The 16,313-nt window shown below is 43.0% G+C and overlaps 1 protein-coding gene across 3 annotated transcripts in view; it reads left to right on the forward strand.

Annotated features, from left to right (window-relative positions):
* The window catches only part of LOC133453079 (SH3-containing GRB2-like protein 3-interacting protein 1), a 43,221-nt gene that overhangs the window by 21,369 nt on the left and 5,539 nt on the right, over positions 1-16,313 (forward strand). For 2 of the 3 annotated variants that reach the window (XM_061732940.1, XM_061732939.1), the window contains 10 exons: positions 200-224; positions 1,123-1,186; positions 2,285-2,355; positions 2,471-2,545; positions 2,653-2,721; positions 6,991-7,734; positions 9,258-9,379; positions 9,471-9,621; positions 11,633-11,744; positions 12,668-12,823. In XM_061732940.1, the coding sequence (XP_061588924.1) occupies positions 200-224; positions 1,123-1,186; positions 2,285-2,355; positions 2,471-2,545; positions 2,653-2,721; positions 6,991-7,734; positions 9,258-9,379; positions 9,471-9,621; positions 11,633-11,744; positions 12,668-12,823 (1,589 nt within the window). Of the gene's footprint in view, positions 1-199; positions 225-1,122; positions 1,187-2,284; positions 2,356-2,470; positions 2,546-2,652; positions 2,722-6,963; positions 7,735-9,257; positions 9,380-9,470; positions 9,622-11,632; positions 11,745-12,667; positions 12,824-16,313 lie in introns of all 3 variants that reach the window. The other variant, XM_061732938.1, reaches the window with a different exon arrangement.

Genomic DNA, 16,313 nt, shown 5'->3' on the forward strand with positions numbered 1-16,313 from the left:
CCTTTAAAAATCTTTACGTCTCCTTTTAGAACTATCTTATCTTATCTTAGAAACATACATTTGCAGCATCTCTTAAGTGCTTAATCTTACTGGCTTTAATGTCTTTTTTTTTAAAGAATTATAGACAATATACACACAATACGCACAATATATTACCTCTACCATTAATTACATATTTTTTTCAATTTCATGTTTTCAGGGGCTGATGAAAAGAAACTTGTCCTGTAAGTAACATTTGTTTGTAAATCCGTATCTTAAACCTGTCTGACATGCTAACAATGCCAACGAGCCCGACCTCCCAAACTCTGGAGCTGCCGGCGTTGAGCGTGTTATTTTTTTTATTTTTTTATTTATGTTTATTTGATATGGACATAGCAATTACATTGGACCAACCAGATGCATTGTTTAAGTGTTTTATTTCGCAACACTTGTCCATAGGCAGCTTTTGAAAAGAATAGAAAGCAATAAAATATTAAGATAACAAGAATGGAAAAAAAAAATAAAATAAAAATAAAATAAATAAATGAAAAATGAAAAAAACAAACAACAGAACAATTGGAAAGGAAATCAAAGAAATACAAACAATTTTCAATTAGAAACATAAAAAGACAACAAAGCAAGCAGTTAACAAGTTAAGAACTATTCATGTGTAACTGCTGATTAGATTTGAACCACTGTTTGAGTCCTTTGTTAAAAGCTTTTGTATTGGTCTCTAATTTTAACTCAGTGGGTAGAGAGTTCCAAAGTTTCCCCCCTTTACAGAGAGAGCAGACTGGCAGGAAGAAGTGTTGCATTGTGGGATGAGACAGTCACCACTAGTGGATGCTCGTGTGGTCGCTCTGTGAGAGCGGTGACGCCTAACGGCCACGTCAGAGAACAGTGTTGACACATGATTATTTAAACATTTAAAGAAACATTTTAAAATACTGAGGTTAATAACATTTTCAAAAGTGAGGAGGTTGTGTTTCCTTAAGATGCCGTTTCATTGGTTTTTGGTCCATGATTTTTATTGCTTGCTTTGGGTATTTGAGTATTTGGGTATTTGGGTATTTGAGTATTTGGGTATTTGGGTATTTGGGTATTTGGGTGACAGCAGCTCCGTTCTTGTCCTGATCCTCTCAGGTGAGGAGATCGCCAGACCCAGACGCTCCACCCCGACGCCGACTCCCGCCCCTGAGATGCCCAGGTCGGTCTCTGCTGTAGCGAATGTCTCCGCCGGGAGCGTTTGGGTCCATATTGATGACTCTCTCAATTTTAACTGTCTTTGAACCTCATCTCAACTACTGTAATGTGATATGGTGCAACACCTTCACAAGCCATCTTAAAAAACTAGGATCTTTGCAAAAGAAAGTCATACGGGCCCTGTCTTGGTCAGAGATAAATTTAAAGGAAATATGCACTTTGTTTACACTCTAATTATGTAAAATATATTTCTTCACGATCTTTTCTTGAAATGTTTCTCGTTTTTTTTTTTAATTATGTAAGATACTTTTAATATGATTTTATCATTTTCAAGTATGTTTTTCTTATATTTCGCTTTTTTATAGGAAATTTAATAAAAACCAAAATCTTTCTTTTTACATCCGAGAGTGTTTCTTTGTTATTTAGAGATTTTTCCAGTACAATTTACATTTATTTTTAAAAATTGGCGCGGATATTTACGCCAGTGTGCCGAAAAAGTCAGCACTTCTTTTTTAACTGTTTTACTTTGATACTATCCTCGTATTCAAAACTGAAATTCTCAGAATAAATATCGTCTATCATCTATTTTAGCAGTGATATTTTTCCTGCGAAAATATATAATAGTAGTCAGTTAATAAAAATAAACGACCGTCTACAAAGAAATTAAATCGGCAAATGCATTCTACAAAAACTAAAAAAATGTCGAAAACTACTCTCTTTGTGGAACAAAGATGAATTTGTAGAAGAAATATATTAATGGATATGCTGTGATTCATGGCAATTATTTATGCCTTCCTTTTTAGTAAATTAACATTTCGTTTTTTTGCATTGGAAACTTCTCGCGGGCCGCATGAAAATCTCTTTCGGGCTGCATGCGGCCCACGGGCCGCACATTTGACACCCATGGCTTATACCATTGACTGTACCCCCACCCTTATACTAACTATGGGCCCCCACCATAAGCTTACCTAGCTTCCTTGGGGGACCCATTCACTCTACCCACTTAATTCGATTGTATTATTATAACTATTATTATGGTATTGTGAATAAATTCAAACTTCAAACTTCAAGTAACAGCCGGCCGTGTTCTTGGTTGTTGCAGTGACTCGGTGTTGCAGAGTGTCCCGGCCCTGTTCGGCCTGCCCTCGGAGAGCAGATACTGCAGATATGACGGTTCGTCCTCTGCCGACACGCCATCGCTTCTTCACGCATGTCAATTCTCTGACTTCTCTGACTCTGACTCTGACTCTGTTTATATTTGTTGTGTGTTTGGTTCGTCCAACGACAGTGGTTCCCAACAACGCGTGGGGAGATTCTCGACCGCGGTCGGAGTCGCAGCTGAGTAGAAGTTTTCCGACAGGAGGTGAGCTGACGGAGGTTTACGTAGCCTGATTTTATCCTTGCTGTTCTTGTGAGTCCAACAGCGTGCGTTTGTGATGCTGCTGACCTGTGATTCCCCGTCCGTTGCAGCTCCTCCTCCTCTCCCGCCAAAAAACATTCCATCGAGAAGTCATTATGGTTATCCGTCCGACTTGGCAGGTAAGTCTGAGGCCCCGTTTACACGTAGCAAAAACTGTGGCGTTTTCATGCGCTTTGGCTGTTCGTTTACACGAAAACGAAGCTCAAAGTCACCAAAAACTATGATATCTGAAAACTCCGGCCAAAGTGGAGATTTGCAAAAACTCCGTCTTCACGTTTACTTGTAAACGGAGGGAAACGGAGATTTAGGCTTCAGAACGTCACATTATGCGCTAGAAACGTCACCACACTGCAAAAACTCAAAATCTTAACAAGAATAATTGTCTTATTTCTAGTTAAAATGTTTCATTTTTAGTCAAAAAAATTCTCATTACACTTAAAACAAGAATCATCACTGGAAAAAAGTGAAAATTTACTTGAAACAGGTGAAAATTGTCAAATAAGTTATTTATCTGTTGATGACTCTTGTTTTAAGTGTAATGAGATTTTTGGACTAAAAATGAGACATTTTAACTAGAAATAAATAAATAAATATTCCTGGTAAGATTTTGAGTTTTTACAGTGCAGCGTCATGTGTGCGACCTGTGTTTACAATTAGTTTGGCCACCGTCAATATTTTCTTGTATTTTACCTGTTTTATATTCTAACGTCACACTTAAAAGTAACTCCACTTCTCTGTCACTCCAAACCAAAGACTCTCGTTCATCTTGGAAGTAACTGGAAGTTACTCGTGTCATTTGTTGATGTTTTTTTCCAGGATTCTGATTGGCTAGCATGACTTTATCTTCTCGTTACACTGCCCCCTGTAGGTTTGGCTGCTAATAGCACCTTAACAGCTATTTATGCAGGTTCCTGGAAATGATGGTATTTTTCAAAACGTAGAGGGGGAAATATCAGTTTATGTAAATACTATGTGTAAACGTGGCCTGAGCTTAAATACATTTTAATTCTTGTTCATTCATTTAAAGGAGCATGAGGCTCCTTTTAAGAAATGAGACTCTCTAGCGCCACCCTTCGCCACGACGGCCGTCGGGGGTACTGCAGCCAACAGTGAAGCCGGCACGGGAGAACGGGGAGAACGTGCATGCAGCGTCATGTGACATCACATCCACAGGACAGCGCGGGAAATTCGGGACCGAATTGCAGCACATTTTGCAGCACACAGCCTGTTCAAGGCAAAGGAGAGATACACTAGAGGGCTCATTCTTTTGGGTTTGGAACGCTTCATCTGACATTATTACTAGAAAAATTAAAACGTATACGAATTTTTTTCATAAATCCTGCCTCAATCCTGCCTCAAGCTCCTTTAAATTACATCCACAAATCAGTTGTAGTTGGAACAATAGTTTATTTTTGTTCATTTTTGGTATGACCCAAAGATGTTTCATCATTGGCACTTCTCATCAACCTTGTTCATCCATCCTTTACCGTTGGCCTGCCTGGTTCTGGTGATGGGTGCAGACAAGCCCAGACCCCCCCAGTCCTCCCCAGCTGTTCTGGGACGCCGAGGCGCTCCCATACCAGCCAGGAGTTGTAATCTCTCCAACGGGCCATGAGTCAGCCGCCAGGTCTCCTCCTGGTTCACCTTCACCTAAAACCTCCCCCGGTAGGCGTCCAGATGCCCGGTCCACCTCAGCTGGCTCCTCTCCGTGTGAAGCAGCAGCTCTAATCCAGATCCCTGGACGTCTAACTCCATCTCTGAGGGAGAGTCCAGAGTCCTGCGGCGGAAACTCATTTTGGCCGCTCTCATTCAGGCCCAGCCCATGATACTTGGCTTCATTTACATTCAAAAATACTTTTTTAAGCCTCAAAGGCAAATTCATTAATTAAGGACCTTGTGTATCTGTCTGAAGGATCTCCTGTAGAGTAGGGATGGGCGATATTTTACCGTTCATGATAAACCGTCAAAAAAATTCCCCACGGTAAGAATTTGTCATCTCGCGGTAAAAAGGATAAATTCCCGTTGATGATGTTTTTGTGTAAAACCGGATTTATGGTTCTGTGTTAAATCCACGCACAACGTACGTGTGAAGGAAGGAAGGAAGGAAGGAAGGAAGGAAGGAAGGAAGGAAGGAAGGAAGGAAGGAAGGAAGGAAGGAAGGAAGGAAGGAAGGAAGGAAGGAAGGAAGGAAGGAAGGAAGGAAGGAAGGAAGGAAGGAAAGGAAATGAGCCAGAAAGAAAGAAAGAAAGAAAGAAAGAAAGAAAGAAAGAAAGAAAGAAAGAAAGAAAGAAAGAAAGAAAGAAAGAAAGAAAGATAAATTCCCGTTGATGAGGTTTTTGTGTAACAAACATGGCGGATCTGAGTCACTACAGTTTTGCAGTACAGGTGTAACTCATTTAATTGGTTTTTATTAATTCAATTTAATTGGTGTAGTTTAGTAGCATTCAGTATTCTTTTAGAGCAGTGATTTGGGGGCTCCAAAGACTGAATGTGGTGATAGATTTATAGTTACAAAGGTGGAGTTGAATTGGTATTTTTTTTATCGTTATCAGGATAAATGCCAGAAATGATCGTGATAAAATTTTTAGTCCATACCGCCCATCACTACTGTAGAGGTCTGAAGGATCTCCTGTAGAGCCCTGTGTGGAGTTTGCATGTTCTCCCCGTGTTCCCTTGGGTAGCTAATGTGAGCTACCCTCACAAAAACATGCAGCAGTCCTGGGCTATACTGCCCCCTCTGGCCAACCGGTGGGGTGGGGAGGATTCGGCCGGAATAACGTGATCCTTCCAGCACTACGTCCGGCCGGAGAAACCCCACCCTGTCTGGTGAAAAGACAGGGTTAAGGAGGAGACTTAGGCCCAGTCCCAATACTCCCCCTACATTTCAGCCCTACCCCTAAATTTTGCGCGTTCCCATGAGGGTAGTGGTGTCCCAATTCCTCTTTTCACCAAGGGGTAGTGGAGAAAACGAGTGTAGTGGCTATGAACCTGTCCCTACGGATCGAGGGATTTCGGATGCTCACTAGGTGAACTAGGGCCAGAAAAAAAAAAAACATGGCGGACATTTCTTATTTTTTAGTGAATAAAATCAATATTTTGAGTTAGTTTCTGCATAAAAATGCGTTTTGATTACATTTCTAGCGAGAAATATATATTTTACTTTCATAATATTCCCCCATAATAATCACTCGTTTGCCCGTTGTTGCGAAGTCTTTTTCAAACCTCGCCAGAATAAAGGCTGATTTATGGTTCCGCGTTACACCAATGCAGAGCCTACGGCGTAGGGTACGCGGCGACGCGTACCCTACGCCGTACCCTACGCCGTACCCTACGCCGTACCCTACGCCGTACCCTACGCCGTACCCTACGCCGTACCCTACGCCGTAGGCTCTGCGTCGATTTAAGGCAGAACCATAAATAAGCTCCGGAGCCGACAGGCAGAAATCTCGAAATTTTCGGAGCAAATTTCTTAACAGGCGTAGCTACAACTGTTAGATTTCATCTATTAAACCAACATTTATCTTCCTAAATGATTTATTTCAGCCAGCGGTAATTCTCCACAGAGCTGCAGGTTTCTCCCCGGGACGACGGTGCAGGTTGACCTGGCGATCACGTCTGTACTCCGGCTGCTGCTGCTCCGAGCCGGCGGCTCTTATCATCGCCGAAAACATCGGATCAAATTTCTTAACAGGCGTTATTTGGATAAACTGAGCCCAGGTTGGGGATCTTAACGGTTACTTTTACCCCTGAAAAAATATTAAAACTTAATAAAGTGGCATATTAACAGCGCTACAGCTGAAATTAAAACAGGTTTTGGCTCTCAGCTTCCTGATTTTAGGGGTGGTGCTGAAAGTAGGAGTAGGGGGAGTATTGGGACAGACCCCTGGGAAGATTTCAAGTGCCCTAAAATCTGTCCCTTCTTTTTTAGGGCTAGTGGTAGTGAGGGAGGGCTAGTGGTAGAAAGTAGGGGGTGTATTGGGATTGGGCCTTGAGCTCAGTGCGAGGCCCTCCCGGGGTTGGTAGAGAGTGGCAATGCCCAGGACTGTCACTTAGGTAGGAGCACTGGGTGATTAAAAAAATGGGAAAAAAATCGGGGATAAAAATATTAGAAAAAAAAAGCAACACAAAAACATCTTCTGCACAAGATGGTAACAACTCAAGCGCTTCCTCATGGCCCTTGGTGCCAGAATGAATGACAACACTGCCAAGCTGTAATGGTGTTGCAGGCCTTAAATACAGAAAAGGGATCAGCTGATGAAATGAAGTTGACGAGTATAAAAGGTATTATTTTGGGTTCGTAGGACAACGTGACAGTAAAAATGACCTGGTCGTCTGCTTGTCTTTGGTTTGTTGTTGTAAAGGCCACTGTGGTTTCCTCCTGCCTGCAGCTGATCTCCCCAACGGCCGGGCAGCTCGCAGCTCGGCCCCCATCTACCTGAACATCCTGTCCCCGGCTGCGTACCGCGGCTCCCCGGCCCCCGACCTGGACGACGTGTTCGGCCCCGTGGACAGCCCCCGCTCCATCGAGGAGACGGCCTCTCCCCGATGGGTCACGTTCATGGACAACAGACCTCCTCCTCCGGATGAACCGGCCCCCCCTCCGCCGCCGGACTCCCCCCCGCCGGACACTCCCTCCTCCACCCCTTCCACGCCCTGCGTCTCTCCCGGACCGCCGCCCGACGAGCCCCCGCCTTCACCTCCGCCCTTTTCTCCCGGGTCTCCTCCTCCTCCTTTCACGCCGCTGGACTCGCCCCCCTCCATCGTGCTGGGGCCACCGCCCCCCGACGAGCCGGCCCCGCCGCTGCCCCCCGAGTTCTCCCCCTCCAACTCCCCCACGGTGAGCTCTGAGGACGACGCCGTCGATGAGGAGGTCCTGCGGTTTGCGGAGTACGCCTCGGCCTCGGCCGTGGCCCCGCCGCCGGTGGAGCGGAGGTCCCCCTGGACGGGGGCCACGCCCCCCCTCGCCCCGGGGGGGAAGAGGACTCCGGAGGGCTCCCTCCAGAGAGACGACCTGCCCAACGTGGGCGGCTCTCCCAGAGAGCTGACGCCCAGTTTCCGGGGCACGCCGCCTCCTCTCCCTCCCACCACGTACAGGTCTATCATGTCTTCCCCGGGCCCCTACTCAGGCAGCAGTGAGTAAAAACAGAGCTGTCAAAAGTATTCACATTCATTACTCAGGTAGAAGTATAGATACTAGAGTTTAAAAATACTGAAGTATCAACTCAAGTTTTTTACTCAAGTAAAAGTATAAAAGTACTGGTTTCAAAACTACTTAAAGTATAAAAGTAAAAGTAATGTAAGGGGGAAAAAAGCCATTAAGGACAAAAGCCATTGAAAATGAATGTATCTTAGTATAATGCAAATACCGTATTTTCTGGACTATAAGCCGCTACTTTTTTCATAGGTTTTCAACCATGCAGCTTATACAAAGGTGCAGCTATTCTGTGGATTTTTCTTCCACCACTCTGGGCAAAATAAATGCAAAATAAATGCAAAGAAGAATACGCTACTTCTTCTTTAGCAGATAGAAGTAGGTAGAAGCAGATTTCAAACAGATAAATAGATAAATAAATACCGGTTATTTTCTCTTGGTTCTGTCCCGTTTTAATCAGCAAAGTTGCTGCCGTGTTAAAAGACACTGTTAGGAAAGGATCTATTTAGGTACAAACATGTACATCATTTACAGTTCAAAATCCTTCTGTACATGTAGTAAATATCTAATCTAACAACATAAATATCTGCGGCTTGCATATCTTTTTTTTTAAAATAGAGCAGATGCGGCTTATATGAAGGTGCGGCTTATAGTCCAGAAAATACGGTATATTAAAGAACCATATATGTGTACTATTGAGCATTAACATGTGTTTCAGAGAGCAGGAGATATGATGACTAGTTGCCTATAAGTATTGTAATGGTGCAAAAAGTCAAACTTCATTATCACACTTTGATTCGATCCGATTCAATTCCGATATTGATTTGGGTTAGTGTTATTAAAACTGTTTTTTTCAGCTGTTGCATGAATTATATGACTGTAGTTATGCAACATATTAATACTAGTATTATATTGAGATCCAACAGCAAGTATTGCAGCTAATGATGCTGTAAGGACCAATCAGCTCCCAGAATGCTGATAGAACTGCTTTCAGAAACATCATGTGGATCAGAATTACCAAACAGATCCAGGGAGCAAACAGAGACGGATGAAATCAAGTTTCATTATTTCCCATTTATGAGAATTTGGTTTTTAGCATTTTATGCAAATGTAACCCCAAGATATATATAAAGTAGTAGTATATAAAGAAGTATATAAAGCAAAGAAATATAGACAATTTATGCAATTATAACCTAACACTTTAATGTTTTCATACCTTTAAACATATTTAAAGGCAAAAACATGGCACTAGTTATGCTCGTGTCCAACAAAACATTCCTTTTTTTGGGCATAAACAAAAAAATACCAAAAGTTGTAACGTAACGATGAAAAAAAAATCGATCTTTAGACATATGAATTGATTTTTAGGAATTAATATGAGAATCGATTTAGAATCGGAAAATCAATCTTTTTAACACAGGCCTAACTTCAACTACACTTGATTTATTCCAAGAGTTTGGATGTGAGAGCACAAACCTGCGTTGACCTGAGTGTGTGTTGCAGGCCCGTCGTCGCCAGCTCGTCCCGCCACGCCTCAGTCCCGGGGCAGCCCGGTCCCCCCTCCTCCTCCTCCTCGCCCGTCCTCGCGGCCAAAGCTGCCCCCGGGGAAACCCATCGCAGATCTGGTACATGGAAAAAAAAGATCTTGTCTTCGGTTGTCTGTCTCGCTCCGCTTCGTTCTAACTTTCTCTCCACCTCGTTGTGTTCTGTCTGCAGAGTCGTCCCTTCAGTCCTCCAGTTTCGGGCAGCCCCCCGCCTTTCGCCCCCCTGGCGCGTGCAGAGAGCTCCTCCTCCATCTCCTCCGTCACTTCGCACAGTGCAGCCTCCACCCCGACCCTGGGGAAGGACCTCAACATGCCTCCCACAGGTACGCGGCCCGCATATCTGCACGTTCTTTATCTATAGAGGGTTTGCATTGACGTCACTTCCCCACTGGACCAGCCGCCTTACTCGCACTGAGTGGCAAAAACATCAGCAAAAATGTCTGCAACTGGTGGAGAAGACGGGATAACGGCTGATTATCGGCTTAAATTAAAGGCAGTTGGACTTGACAGTGACCCGTACAGTTAAGCTTGAGTTATGGTTCTGCGTCAAAACCACTGACGTCACCTCCAGAAAATTGTAACTACGCGTCGAGGCAACGCTGACCACACGCAGACCGAGAGGGCTGTGATTGGTTCGCTTGGTAGCAACGAACATGCTTTTACAAACTGACAGTAATAAACAGTACCTTGCGCGACAAAAACTCATAATTTAGCCACTATAACAAAGAATAATATATACATAATAATAATGTCATATTCCGTGTGTATATATCACGATAACGGATCCCATTGACTTTGCATGGTACAATATCCGTGGTGCTCACACAGAATTATACCATTTCCATGTTGGTACCACGGAAAATAGTGGTGAGAGGTCGTGGCCATTTCACGGATTTTTGTGAGATCAGGTTGAACGCATTTCCGGTTTCCGGTTTGAAGCAGTCGTGAACTTTCAGCGCTTTTTTCTTCGTGTATGTGTGATTTTTTTTGTTTTGTTTTTTTGCACAATACTTGTCCTTATTTCTTTGATTCACTGTGACCGGAAAAAGTCGGATAAACCATTAAGGAAAAGATCGCAAAAAATTAGCGGTCTTTCTACTGCACCGCAGAGAAATGGAGTGACGGAGAAGTCCGAAGGGTTCACGACGGCGTCACGGTGACGGCGTGTGCTCTGCGTTGGATTGATGCAGAACCATAATTCAAGCTTTACCCCAAGAACCAGTGGTCCATGGACATTCATATTTGGTACAGTTACCAAGAACCAGTGGTCCATGGACATTAATATTTGGTACAGTTACCAAGAACCAGTGGTCCATGGACATTAATATTTGGTACAGTTACCAAGAACCAGTGGTCCATGGACATTAATATTTGGCCACGAATCCAGTTTCCTGATATTTATATGAACTTAATTTCTATGGGAACTACACGAAGCAAAGCTTGAAGGCTTACAAAAGTCTTGACGCTTGGTCCGACTTCAAGGCAGGATTTGTTGTAGAAATTAAAGTGACGAGGACACCGAACTTTATGATTTGACCGTTTAACGTTAGCTACCCAAAAATCCAACATTACCTGATACAAAATGGGAACTCAAATCCACGTATCGGTGCCTGGAATCCAGTTGTTTCTGTGAATTGCAGTGATCCATTTGTCTCTCTTAAGCTTATTTTTCGGCAGTCTGTAAAAACGATAACTCCGATTTCTTGCTAAATCTATGAGTACAGTCGATCGCACAACAGCTCTTTCCCATTTGAGATGTTTTCCAGTTGCTCAAACTGAAGGTTTACGCTGCCACTCAGTCTTTCTGTCACTCAGTCTTTCTGACACTCAGTCTTTCTGCCACTCAGTCTTTCTGACACTCAGTGGGCGTAACCCGCTGTGAAGTCCCATCTGTGACGTCATGTGCATTCCCTCTATTGCTCAGCCGCACATCAGTTTGAGTCCACGTGTTGTCTGTCGCCCGTCATCATGCCTTGCCTCACGGTCTTGTCCCTGTCCATGGTTCTCTCCTCCTCATGTCTCTGCTCAGAGGCCTCACAGCCTCTGGTATGGTTTGACCACGGCAGGTTTTATTTAGCTTTCGAAGGTGAGTGGATGTCTGTGCTTTCGTAGTGCCATCAGTGCATGGCCTGAAATCACCTGCCCTTCCTTTTCCTTTCTTCCTTTCTTTCTTTTTTACCCACTAAGTTCACAAAAGTATTGCTGCCCATCTAACGTCCTTCTCACATTTGAACCGTAGTAGAAAGTTCAGATTCATTCAAACTTGCGTTTCAGGTTTCCTTTTCTTAGTAAAGCAGATGCTTTATAGGCTCTCTGTGTTCCACTGTTTTGAAGGATGCTCCAGAGGCCCCAGCCCCCTCACCATGGGGCCCCAGGACACCTTGCCCGTTGCAGCTGCCTTCACAGAAACCATCAATGCCTACTTCAAAGGCGCTGATCCCAGCAAGTATGCACACATCACAAAAGCACACGCTTGCTGTCAGCATGGACTTGTCTAGACCAGGGGTCGGCAACCCGCGGCTCTAGAGCCGCATCTTTAGCGCCGCCCTAGTGGCTCCTGGAGCTTTTTAAAAAATGTTTGACCTTTTTTTTCTTTTTTTCCTTTTTTTTCTTTTTTTCCTTCTTTTTTTCCTTTTTCTTCTTTTTTTCCTTTTTTCTTCTTTTTTCTTCTTTTTTTCTCTTTTTTTCTTCCTTTCCTTTTTAATCTCAACATTTCGACTTTTTTCTCGACATTTCGACTTCTTTCTCAACATTTCGACGTTTTTCAAGAAATTTCAACTTTTTTCTCGACATTTTAACTTTTTTCCCGAAATCTCAACTTTTTTCACGAAATTTCAACTTTTTTCTCAACAATTTGACTTTTTTCTCGAGATTGTACTTCAACATTAATCTCGACATTTCGACATTTCGACATTTCGTCTTTTTTCTCGACATTTCGACTTCTTACTCAACATTCCGACTTCTTTCTCAACATTTCCACTTTTTTCTCAAGATTGTACTTCAAAATTAATCTCGACATTACAACTTTTTTCTCGAAGTGCATAATGAAAAAAAAATCTTCCCCCAGTTCTAACTAATATAGATATATGCAGCATGTGTTGCCTTCATTCTAAGGCTTATACAAGACTTCATTTTTTGCAGCTCCAGGCATATTTGTTTTTTGTGTTTTTGGTCCAATACGGCTCTTTCAACATTTTGGGTTGCCGACCCCTGATCTAGACTAATGGCAGAGAGCCACTTTGGAACTTAGAAACTTGTCTCTTGTGGTTTTTCCTAAAACTGACTTTACGGAAGACAGGAAGGGTGCCGTCAAAAGATGTTGGAGGTTTTTTCTTCGTTTGAACCTCTTTGCTTTGCCCTCTTCGGCAGATGTGCGGTGAAGATCACGGGTGAAATGGTCCTGTCCTTCCCTGCCGGTATCACCAGGCACTTTGCCAGTCACCCGACTCAACCTGTCCTCACCTTCAGCATCAGCAACTACAGCCGTCTGGAGCAGGTCCTGCCCAACCCCCAGCTGCTGTGCTGGTAAGGGGGAAACACACGCAGTACAGCCCGCAGCTTGATGGCGCTTTTACACTAGTACCTACTCGGCCCGACTGCCTCGCCCTCGTTTATTTTCAACACCCAGATCAGAAGTAGGAGGTTGGAGTGAAGCTGCTGTGACGTATTTGATTATGTGATCTAAACGAAGAAGACAACAACACTAAAGATGTAGAACCTGGAGGAGATGATAGATGTGCTGCTGGGTCTGTGGCTTGTGTTCGATACCAAGTTAAAAAATGAGAGTGAGAGAAGCTTCAAGCGGCGATGCTTTTTTTTCGTTTGTTTGTCTCAGCGCTGTCAGGGTTTCTTCTTCTTCTTCTTCTTCAGGTTTATTGGCGGTTGGCATCCAGTTTTTCCGGTGCATTACCGCCCTCTTCTGGATCACTTTCATGGACCAGCCTACCGACACTGACTCATACACTCATTCTCTGCCCCACTATATTCTTTCAAATAATCCTGTGTCTCCCAAAAACTCAAGTAATGCCTTCACATGTTTCCTAATCTGCATTCCTAACATACTTTTAATACTAATTTCCTGTTCTCCCAATTCTCTCAATTTATTATTCATAGTCTCCCTTTCCATCTCATATTTCCTACAACTCAGTAAAACATGCTCTATTGTCTCATCTTCTTGACACTCTTCACACAAACCATTCTGATGTTTCCCTATAACCTTCAAGTTTTTGTTTAGGGCACTATGCCCTAATCTTAGCCTTGTCAATACGATTTCTTCTCTTCTTTTCCCACTACCCACCCTTTTAATTCTAGTGCTCTCTTGAATACTATATAGATGCCTTCCTTTGACCTCGTTGCTCCATTTTTCTTGCCACATTAAATTCACTTTTTCCCAGATCACACTTTTAACTTCAGACTTGCTAATATTCACATTCATTTCTACCACCGTTTTCTGTATTGCCTTCTTGGCCATCCTGTCTGCCATCTCATTTCCCTTAACTCCAACATGAGCAGGGACCCATAAAAACTTGATGTCACTTCCCTTTAAAACTGATCTTGTGGCTGACTGAAGGACCTCATACAGCAGACCTTGACGACTCTTTGAATGAGACGATCTCATACTAGTTAAAACTGCAGATGAATCTGTACAAATCACTATTTTTTTAACTTGAATATTTTCCACCCATTTTAAAGCTATAAGCACACCCAGCATCTCTACTGTGTAGACTGCTAAATGGTCTGAAGTTCTTCTATTCATTTCTATGCTCTTTGAAGGAACAACTACTCCAAAACCAGTCACTCCAGTCTCCGGTTGTTTAGCTCCATCCGTATACATTTCAATAAAATCACTGTACTCTGTTTTTAAATACTGAGTTGCTGCATTTGCCAGATCAATCTCTTGTCTCTTTCCCTTTAATTCCAACAAATGCCAGTCTACATATGGCCATATCATCCTCCATGGGGGCATTAATGGATATACCACAGTTGGACTTAACTTCATCTCCCCAACACCAAGCTCTTTAGCAATGTCATTCCCCACCCTACCAAAGTTATCTTTCTTACTTTTTCCAAACTCCCAGCACTCCTTTAAAACTCTTTTTGTAGGGTGAGACTCACCATGTCCCTGTAACGATGCCCAATAATTGCTCATCAACTGTTTTCTTCTTAATGCTAATTGCATTTCTTCCAGTTCTACTTGTAGTGCACATACTGGCGTTGTTCTAAAAGCCCCACTGCATATCCGTAGTGCCTTCGCTTGAATTATATCCACCTTTTTTAAAAGGGACGCTGCTGCTGATCCATAAACAATGCAACCATAGTCAATAACTGATCTTATCATAGCTACATAGATTGTCTTTAACGAAGCACAACTTGCCCCCCATTCCCTTCCTGTCAAACACCTCAAGACATTTATTACTTTTTTACATTTGTCCTCTACTTTCTTTATGTGGTCTACCCACGTCAATTTAGAGTCAAATATCACTCCCAAATATTTAAATGATCCAACTCTTTCCAGCTCTTTTCCATACATATATAGCTTCTCTTCCACCCTTCTTTTCCTGGTGAAAATAACTGACTGAGTTTTTTCCACAGAAAATCGACATCCCCAATCCAACCCCCACTCTGTTACCCCATCAATTGCTGATTGAACTTTACTCACTATATACTCCAAATTCCTTCCTCTTTTCCAGAGTGCCCCATCATCAGCAAAAAGTGAAGTACCAATATCTGATGGAAAATTTGAAAAAACATCATTTATCATGATTATGAACAGTAGAGGACTAATAACACTCCCTTGCGGAGTCCCATTCCCAACCATATATTTGTTCGACATCTCACATCCTATTCGGACCTGTAATTTCCTGTCAAATAAAAAATTCTTTATCCAGTTAAAGGTTCTCCCTCCAACTCCCATCCCATGTAATTTGATCATCAAACCTTCTCTCCACATCATATCGTAGGCTTTTTCAATATCAAAAAAGACTACCACTACTGATTCTTTATTTGCTTGTGCCCTTCTAATCTCATTTTCAAGTCTTACTACTGCATCCATAGTACTCCTACCTTTTCTAAAACCACTTTGACAGCTCGTCAGCAAACCTCTCTTCTCAAGGTAGTAAGTTAATCTTTCTGTAATCATTCTTTCCATAATCTTGCACATATTGGAAGTTAATGCAATCGGCCTGTAGCTTGATGGTTTACAAGGATCTTTCCCAGGCTTCCTAATTGGAATTACCACTGCTTCCTTCCACACGCTTGGCAGCTTCCCTTCCTTCCACACTCTGTTATACAAATGTAACATTTTAGCCATCCCATTTGGTCCAAGGGCTGTCAGGGTTTGACACTTCCCCCCAGTTTTTGAGTTTCAGTTCTGTCCCTCCTGTTTCCATCTGCCCTGATTGTCTGCACCTGTGTCTCGTTATCCCCTGTGTATATCTGGTCTTGTCATTCCCCTTCTCCCGGTCGGTCCGTACTGTTTCTACCTCCATGTTTCCTACCAAGTTTTTGCTCCAGTTTTTTGAATCCCTGTTTTGTGTTTTTTGATCCTGCTAAGCAGCGCTTTGGTTTTTGGTTTCTTTAAAATAAACCCTGCTTTTTTGCAACTCCTGCCTCCTGCTCTCCTGCGTTTGGGTCCTCAACAAACACCAACAGTGACAGGCGCTGCTGAAAAGTCAGTTGGAGCAGTGAGCAGCTATGAAGTGACAGAGCTCCTGGTAGATCTGGTCGTTCCTTATCGTCTAGATCCCTTTTTAATTCTCTCCTCAGCACCAGGTTTATGAACATCTGCACCTCAGAGTTGGATCATGAAACAGACTTTTGCGCTGCCGTTGCTGGTTGAATAAATTGAACATAAGCCGCCGTCAGAGTCTTTCTCTGATTTCCTCCTCCTGACTCAGACGTCTGACTCCAACCCCCCGACCAATCGGTGGTCTGTAGTGTGATGATGTCAGATACAGCCGACTCAGCAGCTTAGAACCTTTTCTGTAACCTCTTAGTTACAGAAAAAGTATCTACT

The sequence above is a fragment of the Cololabis saira genome, chromosome 10 (assembly GCF_033807715.1).
Source record: "Cololabis saira isolate AMF1-May2022 chromosome 10, fColSai1.1, whole genome shotgun sequence".
NCBI lineage: Eukaryota > Metazoa > Chordata > Actinopteri > Beloniformes > Belonidae > Cololabis > Cololabis saira.